Below are 17,920 nucleotides of genomic sequence, written 5' to 3'. Positions count from 1 at the left end.
GTGTGATGTTGCTGATGATGATGTTGCTGATGATGATGTTGTTGCTGATGTTGTTGCTGCTAATGATGATGCTGATGATGTTGTTGCTGATGATGTTGTTGCTGATGATGATGTTGCTGATGATGATGTTGCTGATGATGATGCTGCTGATGGTGATGCTGATGATGATGCTGCTGATGATGATGTTGCTAGATGGACTGTTGAAGCAGAGGGCACAATTCCCGCCTGAGGCAGAGTTCTTTGATATCCTCCAGAAATTCAAACACGGATTTAACCTCCTGGTGCGTACCACCATCATAATCAGCATCATCATCATCAGCAGCAGCATCATCATCAGCATCATCAGCAGCAGCAGCAGCATCATCATCAGCAGCAGCACCATCATCAATATTACCATCATCATCATCAGCAGCAGCAGCATCATGAGCAACAGCAGCATCATCATCAGCAGCACCACCACGACTCACCATACAGAGACCCACAGACTCACCATACAGAGACCCACAGACTCACCACACAGAGACCCACAGACTCACCACACAGAGATCCACAGACTCACCACACAGAGACCCACAGACTCACCACACAGAGACCCACAGACTCAGCACACAGAGACCCACAGACTCACCACACAGAGACCCACAGACTCACCACACAGAGACCCACAGACTCACCACACAGAGACCCACAGACTCACCACACAGAGACCCACAGACTCACCACACAGAGACCCACAGACTCACCACACAGAGACCCACAGACTCACCACACAGAGACCCACAGACTCACCACACAGAGACCCACAGACTCACCACACAGAGACCCATAGACTCACCACACAGAGACCCACAGACTCACCACACAGAGACGCATAGACTCACCACACAGAGACCCACAGACTCACCACACAGAGACCCACAGACTCACCACACAGAGACCCACAGACTCACCACACAGAGACCCACAGACTCACCACACAGAGACGCATAGACTCACCACACAGAGACCCACAGACTCACCACACAGAGACCTACAGACTCACCACACAGAGACCCACAGACTCAGCACACAGAGACCCACAGACTCACCACACAGAGACCCACAGACTCACCACACAGAGACGCATAGACTCACCACACAGAGACCCACAGACTCACCACACAGAGACCTACAGACTCACCACACAGAGACCCACAGACTCAGCACACAGAGACCCACAGACTCACCACACAGAGACCCACAGACTCACCACACAGAGACGCATAGACTCACCACATAGAGACCCACAGACTCACCACACAGAGACCCACAGACTCACTACACAGAGACCCACAGACTCACCACACAGAGACCCACAGACTCACCACAGACTCACCACACAGAGACCCACAGACTCATCACACAGAGACCCACAGACTCACCACAGACTCACCACACAGAGACCCATAGACTCACCACAGAGAGACCCACAGACTCATCACACAGAGACCCACAGACTCACCACAGACTCACCACACAGAGACCCATAGACTCACCACAGAGACCCACAGACTCATCACACAGAGACCTACAGACTCACCACACAGAGACCCACAGACTCACCACACAGAGACCCACAGACTCACCACACAGAGACCCACAGACTCACCACACAGAGACCCACAGACTCATCACACAGAGACGCATAGACTCACCACACAGAGACCCACAGACTCACCACACAGAGACCCACAGACTCATCACACAGAGACCCACAGACTCACCACACAGAGAGCCACAGACTCACCACATAGAGACCCACAGACTCACCACACAGAGACCCACAGACTCACCACACAGAGACCCACGGACTCACCACACAGAGACCCACAGACTCACCACGCAGAGACCCACAGACTCACCACATAGAGACCCACAGACTCACCACACAGAGACCCACAGACTCACCACAGAGACCTACAGACTCACCACGCAGAGACCCACAGACTCACCACACAGAGACCCACAGACTTACCAAATAGAGACCCACAGACTCATCACACTGACACCCACAGACTCATCACACAGAGACCCACAGACTCACCACACAGAGACCCATAGACTCACCACACAGAGATCCACAGACCCACCACAAAGAGACCCACAGACTCACCACACAGAGACCCACAGACTCACCACACAGAGACCCATAGACTCATCACACAGAGACGCATAGACTCACCACACAGAGACCCACAGACTCACCACACAGAGACCCACAGATTCAATGTGTCTCTATGCCTACCTGTGTCTCCGTGTGTCTCCGTGTGTCTCCCTGTGTATCCACAGGGACGACTCAGGGACAAGATCTCAGATCCAACCTCTGAGGAGCTTGTCTCCATTCTCTTTGAGTTTCTCAAGGTGGTAAGATTCTCACTCACCACTCACTCACTCACTCCCTCACCACTCACTCACCCACTCATTCACTCACTCACCCACTCACTCACCCACTCACTCACTCACTCGCTCACTCACTCAGTCACTCACCCACTCACTCACTCACTCGTTCACTGACTCGCTCACCCACTCACTCACTCACCCACCCACTCACTCACCCACTCACTCACTCACCCACTCACTCATCAACTCACTCACTCACCCACTCACTCACTCACCACTCACTCAATCACTCACCCACTCACTCACCCACTCACTCACCCGCCCACTCACTCACACACTCACGCACACACTCACTCACACACTCACTCACCCACTCACTCACTCACTCACCCACTCACTCATCAACTCACTCACTCACCCACTCACTCCCTCACTCACCCACTCACTCACCACTCACTCACCCACTCACTCACTCACCCACTCACTCACTCACCCACTCACTCACTCACTCACCCACTCACTCACTCACTCACCCACTCACTCACCCACTCACTCACCCACTCACTCACTCACCCACTCACTCACTCACCCACTCACTCACTCACCCACTCACTCACCCACTCACTCACCCACTCACTCACTCACCCACTCACTCACCCACTCACCCACTCACTCACTCACTCACCCACTCACTCACCCACTCACTCACTCACTCACCCACTCACTCACTCACTCACCCACTCACTCACTCACTCTATTACCCACTCACTCACCCACTCACTCACCCACTCACTCACCCAATCACTCACCACTCACTCACTGACTCACCCACTCACTCACTCACTCACCCACTCACTCACTCACTCACCCACTCACTCACCCACTCACTCACTCACTCACCACTCCCTCACCACTCACTCACCCACTCACTCACCCCCTTACCCACTCACTCACTCACCTACTCACTAACCCACTCACTCATCCACTCACCCACCCACTCACTCGCTCACCCACTCACTCACCCACTCACCCACTCACTCACTCTCCCACTCACTCACCCACTCACTCATCCACTCACACACTCACTCACTCACCCACTCACTCCCTCACCACTCACTCACCCACTCACTCACCCACTCACTCACTCACTTACCGACTCACTCACCCACTCACTCACTCACTCACCCACTCACTCACTCACTCACCCACTCACTCACTTACTCACTCACCCACTCACTCACCCACTCACTCACTCACCCACTCACTCACCCACTCACTCACCCACTCACTCACTCACCCACTCACTCACTCACTCACCCACTCACTCACTCACTCACCACTCCCTCACCACTCACTCACCCACTCACTCACCCACTCACTCACTCACTCACCCACTCACTCACTCACTCACCCACTCACTCTCTCACTCACCCACTCACTCTATTACCCACTCACTCATCCACTCACTGACCCACTCACTCACCCACTCACTCACCCCTCACTCACCCACTCACTCACCCAATCACTCACCACTCACTCACTGACTCACCCACTCACTCACTCACTCATTCACTCACCCACTCACTCACTCACCCACTCACTCACTCACCACTCACTCACTCACTCACCCACCCACTCACTCACTGACTCACTCACCCACTCACTCACTCACTCACTCACCCACTCACTCACTCACTCACCCACTCACCCACTCACTCACTCACCCACTCACCCACTCACTCACTCACCCACTCACTCACTCACTCACCCACTCACTCACCCACTCACTCACTCACCCACTCACTCACCCACTCACTCACCCACTCACTCACTCACTTACCCACTCTCTCACTCACTCACCCACTCACTCACTCACTCACCCACTCACTAACGCACCCACTCACTCACCCACTCACTCACTCACCCACTCACTCACTCACCCACTCACTCCCTCACCACTCACTCACCCACTCACTCACCCACTCACTCACTCACTTACCGACTCACTCACCCACTCACTCACTCACTTACTCACTCACTCACCCACTCACTCACTCACTCACCCACTCACTCCCTCACCACTCACTCACCCACTCACTCACCCACTCACTCACTCACTTACCGACTCACTCACCCACTCACTCACTCACTCACCCACTCACTCACTCACTCACCCACTCACTCACTCACTCACCCACTCACTCACTCACTCACCCACTCACTCACTTACTCACTCACCCACTCACTCACCCACTCACTCACTCACTCACCCACTCACTCACTCACTCACCCACTCACTCACTCACTCACCACTCCCTCACCACTCACTCACCCACTCACTCACCCACTCACTCACTCACTCACCCACTCACTCACTCACTCACCCACTCACTCTCTCACTCACCCACTCACTTACTCTATTACCCACTCACTCATCCACTCACTGACCCACTCATTCACCCACTCACTCACCCCTCACTCACCCACTCACTCACCCAATCACTCACCACTCACTCACTGACTCACCCACTCACTCACTCACTCACCCACTCACTCACTCACTCACCCACTCACTCACTCACTCACCACTCACTCACTCACTCACCCACTCACTCACTGACTCACTCACCCACTCACTCACTCACTCACCCACTCACTCACTCACTCACCCACTCACCCACTCACTCACCCACTCACTCACTCACTCACCCACTCACTCACTCACTCACCCACTCACCCACTCACTCACTCACCCACTCACTCACTCACCCACTCACTCACCCACTCACTCACTCACCCACTCACTCACCCACTCACTCACCCACTCACTCACTCACTCACGCACTCACTCACCCACTCACTCACTGACTCACTCACTCACTCACTCACCCACTCTCTCACTCACTCACCCACTCACTCACTCACTCACTAACGCACCCACTCACTCACCCACTCACTCACTCACCCACTCACTCACTCACTCACCCACTCACTCACCCGCCCACTCACTCACCCCCTCACTCACCCACTCACTCACTCACTCACCCACTCACTCACCACTCACCTACTCACTCACCCTCTCACTCACCCACTCACTCACCCACTCACTCACTCACTCACCCACTCACTCACCCACTCACTCACCCACTCACCCACACACTCACTCACTCACCCACTCACTCACTCACTCACCCACTCACCCACTCACTCACTCACCCACTCACTCACTCACTCACCCACTCACTCACTCACTCACCCACTCACCCACTCACTCACTCACCCACTCACTCACTCACTCACCTACTCACTCACCCACTCACTCACTCACCCACTCACTCACCCACTCACTCACCCACTCACTCACTCACTCACGCACTCACTCACCCACTCACTCACTGACTCACTCACTCACTCACCCACTCTCTCACTCACTCACCCACTCACTCACTCACTAACGCACCCACTCACTCACCCACTCACTCACTCACCCACTCACTCACTCACTCACCCACTCACTCACCCGCCAACTCACTCACCCCCTCACTCACCCACTCACTCACTCACTCACCCACTCACTCACCACTCACCTACTCACTCACCCTCTCACTCACCCACTCACTCACTCACTCACCCACTCACTCACCCACTAACTCACCCATTCACAACAACTGCCATTCGCCACTAAGTGTCGGTGACGTCACCACGACGCTTGTGCCAGGCCATGTGCACATTGAGGCCACGTGAAGTGTCGAACGCCCGCTGGCAGGAGGTCACGGGGCAGACCCAGGTGCCACGGGTCGACTGACTGAGATGACTGAGATGACTGGCTGATGCACCACCTGTGCCCCCTACTGTGACAACTTGCTGTGCTTTAGCCACCCGGCGCTCCGCTCGTTGTTGTGAGCATCACTCCTCTGCCCTCCGTTGTTGTTGGAGGGCGACTGCCTCCAACTGCCCAGTAGCGTCCTTCACGAGCCTCCTCCACATCACTCCATCTCTTCTCTAGCCCGTGCCGCGCCCGTTTAGCCCCCTTGATCCGGCCGAACAAAAGCTGTTTCGGCATGCGGTGGCTGGGCATGCGGGCTACATGACCCAGCCAACGCAGCCTTGCCTGCCGGAGGAGCTCACCGATGGGACCTTGCCCAGATCTTTCAAGGATTTGTGAGCTCCTCACACAATCCATCCTGGTTAAACCCAGGATGGATCGTAGGCAGGCCAGCCTAAATGTTTCTAACCGGCGAAGATGTTACATTAAGAGGGTCCACGTTTCGCAAGCGTAGAGAAGGGAGGGAATGACCGTGGCCAAGAAGACCTGAAGCTTAGCGCGGAGTGACAGACCATGTAACTTCCACAAAGCGTTACGCAAACAATGAAAAGATATTGCCGCTCGTCATAAGCACACTGCCCAGGTATGGGAAACTCTCCACTCTCTCCACAACTGCCCCATTACCGATTGGGAGTTGTGGGGGTGGAGTGTCCGATGGTACAAAATTCCCAAGCAGGTGCTTAGTTTTGGTGGGGCTGATGGTAAGGCCCCATCTCTTAGTGGCACGCTCCAGTCTCAGCAGCAGCGTCTCCAACTCCTCCTCTGAATGAGCAGCTATTACCAAATCATCGGCATACATAACGTGGTTGAGCAATAGGGAGCCATCCCTTGACCGCACCCGGGCATCGATCAGCCTCCCATTATATCTGTACCAAATGGAGATTCCCCCGGTACAGCGATTGAAGGCTTCACGAACTACGTGGTCAAAATAGATGTTACATAATGTGGGAGCCAGAGGACATCCCTGTCGCACCCCAAGGTGTACAGGGAATGGCTCTGACTCCCGGCCATGTAGTTTTACCCGGGCCCGCTCACCATCATGAAGGTCCTTAATGATCGTGAGCAGAGGGTCAGGTACTCCAAAAGCACGAAGAACAACCCAGAGCCCAGGCCTACTGATGGTATCATAGGCCTTGACCAGGTCAATAAAGCAGAGATGTAGGTCTTGCTGGAATTCCTGAAACCGCATTGGGGCTCCGCAAGCCTCTCCTCAGCGTGCCTGGCAAGGCGATGTTGAATAATCCTTGCCAGGACCTTTCCCGGCACACTGAGGAGTGAGATGCCCCTGTAGTTGATACAGTCTGTGCGGTCCCCCTTCTTAAAGAGGGGGACCACCAGGACATCCTTCTAATCCTGCTGAACCCGTCCAGTGGTCCAGGCTGTTGTTATGATGTCATATAGGGCAGTCTGTGCACAAACGCCACCCTCCCTCAGCATTTCGCTTGGGAGATCATCTCTGCCCGCTGCCTTTCCTGGTCTCAGACTCCGGATCGCCTTCAGTACTTCCTCAACAGATGGCACCTCATCCAGCCACTCATAGGGGGTGACTTCTTCCAATATTTGAGGCACCGCAGCCTCAGCAGGGTCATCCTCACTTTGTGCCATGATGTTTTCCTGGCTGAGGGATTTCCCCTCCCCCAGGACCTCACAGAAATGCTCAGCAAATCTGGAAACCTGTTCCTGGGGGTCGGAGATTGGATCACCGCTTTTTCCCCTAATGATGGTAATAGGTGTGGCGCTGCAGGTTACTTTTTTGATGGAGTTAAATAGAGATTTGTGATCACGGGCTATTGAGGCAGATTCCATCTCCTCTGCAACCCGCGACCACCACCCATCCTTGCAGCACCTCACGGCTCTCCGAACCTCCGAGCGAAGGCTGCGGTAAGCCTCCTCATTTCTCTGATGTGGGATGCTGGAGATGGTGAGAGTGGGCCTGTCGCTTTTTCTCAGCCAGCCTGAACACCTCCTCTGTCAGCCAGGGTCTCTGGGGATGTCTGGACCGCGTACCCAAAGCAGCCAATGCAGCTGCATGAGTCACAGTCCTAAACCTCGCCCATTTACCCTCGACATCAGGAGGAGTGGGGGACGATGCCAATCCCAGCCGCAAGTGATGATGAAATTCTTGCTTGCAACTTTAATCAGATAACGGAGACCAGGCCACTTTAGGTTGGAATGGGGTCCTGGATGTACACCCACCACCGGAGCGGAAGAATGGCAGGCGCATCTTACAGATGACTAGTCGATGGTCAGTGGGCAGATCAGCTCCACGGTAGGTCCTGGTGTCAAGGACATGGGCTCGCATCCGCTGTTCCGTCACTATGTAGTCCAGCAGATGTTCTTGCTTGGACCCGGCATGCATCCATGATGTTGTGTGGATGCGCCGATGCCAGAACAGCGTGTTGGTAATTACAAGCCCATGGGCTGCACAAAAATCTAGCAGCCTCCTACCGTTGTTATTGAGCTGATCTGGCCCATGCCCTCCAATCACTCCAGACCAGGTGCCAGCATCATGACCAACTCGGGCATTGAAGTCACCCAACAAGATGACTCTATCCCGAGGGGCCACTTTAGCCAGCACCTGTGACAGGAGGTCATAGAAGGCATCTGACTCATCGGCTTTGCCTGCATCCCTCCACGGATGTTCGTCTTCGGTTGGGGCATAAGTAACCACGACCACCAATCCTCGCCGTCGGTCGATGGGAACGCGAACCCAAAGTAGCCTGGGGCTTACAGCTTCCCACACCTTACCGCCACCCTCCCATGCCCCCTTCATTCTTTTGTTCAAAAGAGGAGCCACACCCTGTTGTTTGGCAGTCTGCTGCCCCGAGTAGAGGACTGTCCACCCCTCATGGTGGCAGGAGGCAGAAGCGGTCCACCGGACCTCCTGAATGCCACGGAGATCCCAGGCGGTACCGGTCCAGCTCCCGACAGAGGAGTGGCAGCCTCTCCTCCGCAGTGAGCGTTCGAACATTCCACGTGGCCACCCGTAGTGGCTTTTCGTTGTTTCTGGAGGAGCCCCAAGGGTAGAGATTCAATCTCCTGGCTCCGCCAATTGGGATTTGGCCAGGAGACGTCATAGACGCCTGGCCCCCCGGGGCCTCCGGCACAAGCTTATTAATTATATATTTAAGTCGTGGTTTCGTGGTAAAAATGTTGAAGGTGGAGAGGTTACCAGCCCCTCGCACCCGTCCAGAGCCCCCGTTTAGCCACTAAAGTGGACACATATGCCATGAGGGGAGGAGCCAATCGGATTTGGTCCTCTTCCCACAGCACGACAGAGTTGCCCGTCCGGCACCGCGAGGAGGTAGGGGGTTGTTTTGCCAGACACTCACACAATCACCCACTCACTCACTCACTCACCAACCCACTCACCCACCCACTCACTCACTCACCCACCCACCCACTCACCCACCCACTCACTCACTCACTCACCCACTCACCCCCACACCCCCCACCCACCACCCACTCACCCACCCACCCATCCACTCACCCACCCACTCACCCACCCCACACCCACTCACCCACCCACTCACTCACTCACTCACCCACTCACTCACCCACTCACTCACTCACTCACCCACCCACTCACTCACCCACCCACCCACTCACTCACCCACCCACTCACTCACCCACCCACCCACTCACCCACCCACTCACTCACTCACCCACCCACTCACCCACCCACCCACTCACTCACTCACTCACCAACCCACTCACCCACCCACTCACTCACTCACCCACCCACCCACTCACCCACCCACTCACTCACTCACTCACCCACTCACCCACCCACCACCCACTCACCCACTCACCCACTCACTCATCCACTCACCCACCCACTCAACCCACCCACCCACTCACCCACTCACCCACCCACTCACTCACTCACTCACCCACTCACTCACCCACTCACTCACTCACTCACCCACCCACTCACTCACCCACCCACCCACTCACTCACCCACCCACTCACTCACCCACCCACCCACTCACCCACCCACTCACTCACTCACCCACCCACCCACTCACTCACTCACTCACCCACCCACTCACCCACCCACTCACTCACCCACACACCCACTCACCCACTCACTCACTCACTCACCCACTCACTCACTCACTCACCCACTCACTCACTCACCCACTCACCCACCCACCCACTCACCCACCCACTCACCCACCCACCCACTCACTCACCCACTCACCCACCCACTCACCCACCCACCCACTCACCCACCCACTCACCCACCCACCCACTCACCCACCCACTCACCCACCCACTCACCCACCCACCCACTCACTCACCCACTCACCCACCCACTCACTCACCCACTCACTCACTCACCCACCCACTCACTCACTCACCCACCCACTCACTCACCCACCCACTCACTCACTCACTCACCCACCCACCCACTCACTCACCCACACACCCACTCACCCACCCACTCACCCACTCACTCACCCACTCACCCACCCACTCACTCACCCACCCACTCACTCAACCAACTAACCAATGCAATCTCATAGAGACCGGCAAAGACACCTCCCCCGATCTCCCCCCTCCCCCCTCCCCCCTCCCCCCACCCCCCACCCCCCACCCCCCAGGTGGTGTTCCACAGCCGGGGCCCGACGGGCCTCGCCCCCTCTGTGGTGGCGCCGCTCCTCACCAGCGCCACCCTCTCCCTCCTCACCACGTGCCTCACCACTGAGAACTCGCTCCTGCTGAGCGCCATGGGAGACGCGTGGGGCAAGAGCAGGTGGGGCTCACTCACTCATTCATTCATTCACTCATTCATTCACACATTCACTCACTCATTCATTCACTCACTCATTCACTCACTCACTCATTCACTCACTCACTCATTCACTCGTTCACTCACTCATTCATTCATTCACTCAATCATTCATTCACTCACTCACTACTCACTCACCCACTCACCCACTCACCACTCACCCTCTCCCTCCTCACCACGTGCCTCACCACTGAGAACTCGCTCCTGCTGAGCGCCATGGGAGACGCGTGGGGCAAGAGCAGGTGGGGCTCACTCACTCATTCATTCATTCACTCATTCATTCACACATTCACTCACTCATTCATTCACTCACTCATTCACTCACTCACTCATTCACTCACTCACTCATTCACTCGTTCACTCACTCATTCATTCATTCACTCAATCATTCATTCACTCACTCACTACTCACTCACCCACTCACCCACTCACCACTCACCCCTCTCCCTCCTCACCACGTGCCTCACCACTGAGAACTCGCTCCTGCTGAGCGCCATGGGAGACGCGTGGGGCAAGAGCAGGTGGGGCTCACTCACTCATTCATTCATTCACTCATTCATTCACACATTCACTCACTCATTCATTCACTCACTCATTCACTCACTCACTCATTCACTCACTCACTCATTCACTCGTTCACTCACTCACTCATTCATTCACTAAATCATTCATTCACTCACTCACTACTCACTCACCCACTCACCCACTCACCACTCACCCTCTCCCCTCCTCACCACGTGCCTCACCACTGAGAACTCGCTCCTGCTGAGCGCCATGGGAGACGCGTGGGGCAAGAGCAGGTGGGGCTCACTCACTCACTCATTCATTCACTCATTCATTCACTCATTCACTCATTCATTCACTCACTCACTCATTCATTCACTCACTCATTCACTCATTCACTCACTCATTCATTCACTCATTCACTCACTCACTCATCATTCATTCACTCATTCATTCATTCACTCATTCATTCACTCACGCATTCATTCATTCATTCACTCATTCATTCACTCACTCACTCATTCACTCACTCACTCACTCATTCACTCATTCACTCACTCACTCATTCACTCACTCACTCATTCACTCACTCACTCATTCACTCACTCATTCATTCATTCACTCACTCACTCATTCATCATTCACTCTTCACTCATTCATTCACTCATTCACTCATTCATTCACTCATTCACTCACTCATTCACTCAATCACTCACTCACTCACTCACATTCACTCATTCACTCACTCACTCATTCATTCACTCACTCACTCATTCACTCACTCATTCACTCACTAACTCATTCACTCACTCATTGACTCATTCACTCATTCACTCACTCATTCACTCATTCATTCACTCATTCACTCACTATCTCACTCACTCACTATCTCACTCACTCACTCACTATCTCACTATCTCACTATCTCACTCACTCACTCACTATCTCACTCTCTCACTCACTCACTCACTATCTCATTCACTATCTCACTCACTCACTCACTATCTCACTCACTCACTATCTCACTCACTCACTCACTATCTCACTCACTATCTCACTCACTCACTATCTCACTCACTCACTATCTCACTCACTATCTCACTCACTCACTATCTCACTCACTCACTCACTATCTCACTCACTCACTATCTCACTCACTATCTCACTCACTCACTCACTATCTCACTCACTCACTCACTATCTCACTCACTATCTCACTCACTCACTATCTCACTCACTATCTCACTCACTCACTCACTATCTCACTATCTTCACTCACTATCTCACTATCTCACTCACTATCTCACTCACTCACTCACTATCTCACTCACTATCTCACTCACTCACTCACTATCCTATCACTATCTCATTCACTCACTATCTCACTCACTATCTCACTATCTCACTCACTCACTCACTATCTCACTCACTATCTCACTCACTATCTCACTCACTCCACTCACTATCTCACTATCTCACTCTCTCACTATCTCACTCACTATCTCACTCACTATCTCACTCACTATCTCACTCACTATCTCACTCACTATCTCACTCACTATCTCACTCACTATCTCACTCACTATCTCACTCACTCACTCACTATCTCACTATCTCACTCTCTCACTATCTCACTCACTATCTCACTCACTATCTCACTCACAATCTCACTCACTCACTATCTCACTCACTATCATCACTTCATATCTCACTATCTCACTATCTCACTATCTCACTCACTATCTCACTCACTATCTCACTCACTATCTCACTCACTCACTATCTCACTCACTATCTCACTCACTATCTCATTCACTCACTATCTCACTCACTATCTCACTATCTCACATCTCACTCACTATCTCACTCACTCACTATCTCACTCACTATCTCACTCACTATCTCACTCACTCACTATTTCACTCACTATCTCACTCACTATCTCACTATCTCACTCACTATCTCACTCACTATCTCACTATCTCACTCACTCACTATCTCACTATCTCACTCACTATCTCACTCACTATCTCACTCACTCACTCTCTCACTCACTATCTCACTCACTCACCACTATCTCACTATCTCACTCACTCACTCACTATCTCACTCACTATCTCACTCACTATCTCACTCACTATCTCACTCACTCACTATTCTCACTCACTCACTCACTATCTCACTCACTATCTCACCCACTATCTCACTCACTCTCTCACTCACTATCTCACTCACTCACTCTCTCACTCACTCACTATCTCACTCACTCTCTCACTCACTCACTATCTCACTCACTCACTATCTCACTCACTCACTATCTCACTATCTCACTCTCCCTCACTCACTCACTCTCTCACTCACTATCTCACTCACTCACTATCTCACTCACCTCTCACTCACTATCTCACTATCTCACTCACTATCTCACTCACTATCTCACTCACTCATCACTCATTCATTCATTCACTCATTCATTCACTCACTCACTATTCATTCACTCACTCACTCATTCACTCATTCACTCACTCACTCATTCACTCACTCACTCATTCACTCATTCACTCACTCACTCATTCACTCACTCATTCATTCTGTTCACTCACTCATTCATTCTCTCACTCACTCATTCATTCACTCATTCATTCACTCATTCATTCACTCATGCACTCACTCATTCACTCATTCACTCACTCACTCACTCATTCACTCATTCACTCACTCACTCATTCATTCACTCACTCATTCACTCACTAACTCATTCACTCACTCATTCACTCATTGACTCATTCACTCATTCACTCACTCATTCATTCACTCATTCATTCACTCATTCACTCACTATCTCACTCACTCACTATCTCACTCACTCACTCACTATCTCACTATCTCACTATCTCACTCACTCACTCACTATCTCACTCTCTCACTCACTCACTCACTATCTCATTCACTATCTCACTCACTCACTCACTATCTCACTCACTCACTATCTCACTCACTCACTCACTATCTCACTCACTATCTCACTCACTCACTATCTCACTCACTCACTCTCTATCTCACTCACTATCTCACTCACTATCTCACTCACTCACTATCTCACTCACTCACTCACTATCTCACTCACTCACTATCTCACTCACTATCTCACTCACTATCTCACTCACTCACACTATCTCACTCACTCACTCACTATCTCACTCACTATCTCACTCACTCACTATCTCACTCACTATCTCACTCACTCACTATCTCACTATCTCACTCACTATCTCACTCACTATCTCACTCACTATCTCACTCACTCACTCACTATCTCACTCACTATCTCACTCGCTCACTCACTATCTCACTCACTATCTCACTCACTCACTATCTCACTCACTATCTCACTCACTATCTCACTCACTATCTCACTATCTCACTCACTCACTCACTATCTCACTCACTATCTCACTCACTATCTCACTCACTCACTCACTATCTCACTATCTCACTCACTCACTATCTCACTCACTATCTCACTCACTATCTCACTCACTATCTCACTCACTATCTCACTCACTCTCTCACTCACTATCTCACTCACTCACTATCTCACTCACTATCTCACTAACTCACTATCTCACTCACTATCTCACTATCTCACTCACTATCTCACTCACTATCTCACTCACTATCTCACTCACTCACTATCTCACTCACTATCTCACTCACTATCTCACTCACTCACTATCTCACTCACTATCTCACTATCTCACTATCTCACTCACTATCTCACTCACTCACTATCTCACTCACTATCTCACTCACTATCTCACTCACTCACTATCTCACTCACTATCTCACTCACTATCTCACTATCTTACTCACTATCTCACTCACTATCTCACTCACTCACTATCTCACTATCTCACTATCTCACAATCTCACTCACTCACTATCTCACTCACTCACTCATTCACTCACTATCTCACTCACTCATTCACTATCTCACTATCTCACTCGCTATCTCACTCGCTATCTCACTCACTATCTCACTCACTCACTATCTCACTCACTATCTCACTCACTATCTCACTCACTCACTATCTCACTCACTATCTCACTATCTCACTATCTCACTCACTCACTATCTCACTCACTATCTCACTCACTATCTCACTCACTCACTATCTCACTCACTATCTCACTCACTATCTCACTCACTATCTCACTCACTCACTATCTCACTATCTCACTATCTCACTCACTCACTCACTATCTCACTCACTATCTCACTCACTCACTCTTTCACTCACTATCTCACTCACTCATTCACTATCTCACTATCTCACTCACTCACTCACTATCTCACTCACTCACTATCTCACTCACTCACTATCTCACTCACTCACTATCTCACTCACTATCTCACTCACTATCTCACTCACTCACACACTATCTCACTCACTCACTATCTCACTCACTATCTCACTCACTCTCACTCACTATCTCACTCACTCACTATCTCACTATCTCACTCTCTCACTCACTCACTCTCTCACTCACTATCTCACTCACTCACTATCTCACTCACTCTCTCACTCACTATCTCACTCACTATCTCACTCACTATCTCACTCACTATCTCACTCTCTCACTCACTCACTCTCTCACTCACTCACTCTCTCACTCACTATCTCACTCACTATCTCACTCACTCACTATCTCACTCACTATCTCAGTCACTCACTCACTCTCTCACTCACTATCTCACTCACTCACTCACTATCTCACTATCTCACTCACTCACTAACTCACTCACTCACTATCTCACTCACTCACTATCTCACTCACTATCTCACTCACTATCTCAGTCACTCACTCACTCTCTCACTCACTATCTCACTCACTCACTCACTATCTCACTAACTCACTCACTCACTAACTCACTCACTCACTATCTCACTCACTCACTATCTCACTCACTATCTCACTCACTATCTCACTCACTATCTCACTCACTCACTATCTCACTCACTATCACCTCACTATCTCACTCACTATCTCACTCACTATCTCACTCACTCACTATCTCACTCACTCTCTCACTCACTATCTCACTCACTCACTATCTCACTCACTATCTCACTATCTCACTCACTATCTCACTCACTCACTATCTCACTCACTCACTATCTCACTCACTCTCTCACTATCTCACTCACTATCTCACTCACTCATTATCTCACTCACTCACTATCTCACTCACTCTCTCACTCACTATCTCACTCACTCACTATCTCACTCACTCACTCACTATCTCACTCACTCACTCTCTCACTCACTATCTCACTCACTCACTCTCTCACTCACTCACTCACTATCTCACTCACTCACTCTCTCACTCACTATCTCACTCACTCACTCTCTCACTCACTATCTCACTCACTATCTCACTATCTCACTCACTCACTCACTATCTCACTCACTCTCTCACTCACTATCTCACTCACTCACTCTCTCACTCACTATCTCACTCACTCTCTCACTCACTATCTCACTCACTATCTCACTCACTATCTCACTCACTATCTCACTCACTCACTATCTCACTCACTCACTATCTCACTCACTATCTCACTCACTATCTCACTCACTATCTCACTCACTATCTCACTCACTGTCTCACTCACTCACTATCTCACTCACTCTCTCACTCACTATCTCACTCACTCACTATCTCACTCACTATCTCACTATCTCACTCACTATCTCACTCACTCACTATCTCACTCACTCACTATCTCACTCACTCTCTCACTATCTCACTCACTATCTCACTCACTCACTCATTATCTCACTCACTCACTATCTCACTCACTCTCTCACTCACTATCTCACTCACTCACTATCTCACTCACTCTCTCTCACTCACTATCTCACTCACTCACTCTCTCACTCACTATCTCACTCACTCACTCTCTCACTCACTCACTCACTATCTCACTCACTCACTCTCTCACTCACTATCTCACTCACTCACTATCTCACTCACTCCCTCACTCACTATCTCACTCACTCACTATCTCACTCACTATCTCACTCACTCACTATCTCACTCACTCACTCACTATTTCACTCACTATCTCACTCACTCACTATCTCACTCACTCTCACTCACTATCTCACTATCTCACTCACTCACTCACTATCTCACTCACTATCTCACTCACTCACTATCTCCACTCACTATCTCACTCACTATCGCGCTCCACCCTCGCTCCCTCGGGGTGACGGGGTGGTGGTGGCTCGGGAATGATGCTGCTGCTGCTGCTGATGATGAACGATGCTGATTCCGCTGATTCCGCTGATTCCGCTGATTCCGCTGATTCCGCTGATTCCGCTGACGATCCCCGACAGGCACGAATGG

At 51.3% G+C, this 17,920-nt stretch overlaps 1 protein-coding gene across 1 annotated transcript in view; it reads left to right on the top strand.

The window, feature by feature from the left end:
• Positions 1–11,436, top strand: part of LOC142907651 (epidermal growth factor receptor kinase substrate 8-like) — a 47,945-nt gene extending 36,509 nt beyond the window's left edge. The window contains exons 11-13 of the mRNA XM_076057229.1: positions 193–281; positions 2,329–2,403; positions 10,814–11,436. Of these exons, the coding sequence (XP_075913344.1) occupies positions 193–281; positions 2,329–2,403; positions 10,814–11,212 (563 nt within the window). The 3' untranslated portion in view covers positions 11,213–11,436. The remainder of the gene's footprint in view (positions 1–192; positions 282–2,328; positions 2,404–10,813) is intronic.
• Positions 11,437–17,920: the final 6,484 nt, after the last annotated feature.

Source organism: Petromyzon marinus, chromosome 80, assembly GCF_048934315.1.
Source record: "Petromyzon marinus isolate PM22_M1 ecotype Great Lakes invasive population chromosome 80, UKy_Petmar_22M1.pri1.0, whole genome shotgun sequence".
NCBI lineage: Eukaryota > Metazoa > Chordata > Hyperoartia > Petromyzontiformes > Petromyzontidae > Petromyzon > Petromyzon marinus.
The sequence above is the reverse complement of the archived record's forward strand: the minus strand, read 5'-3'. Positions and strand labels throughout refer to the sequence as shown.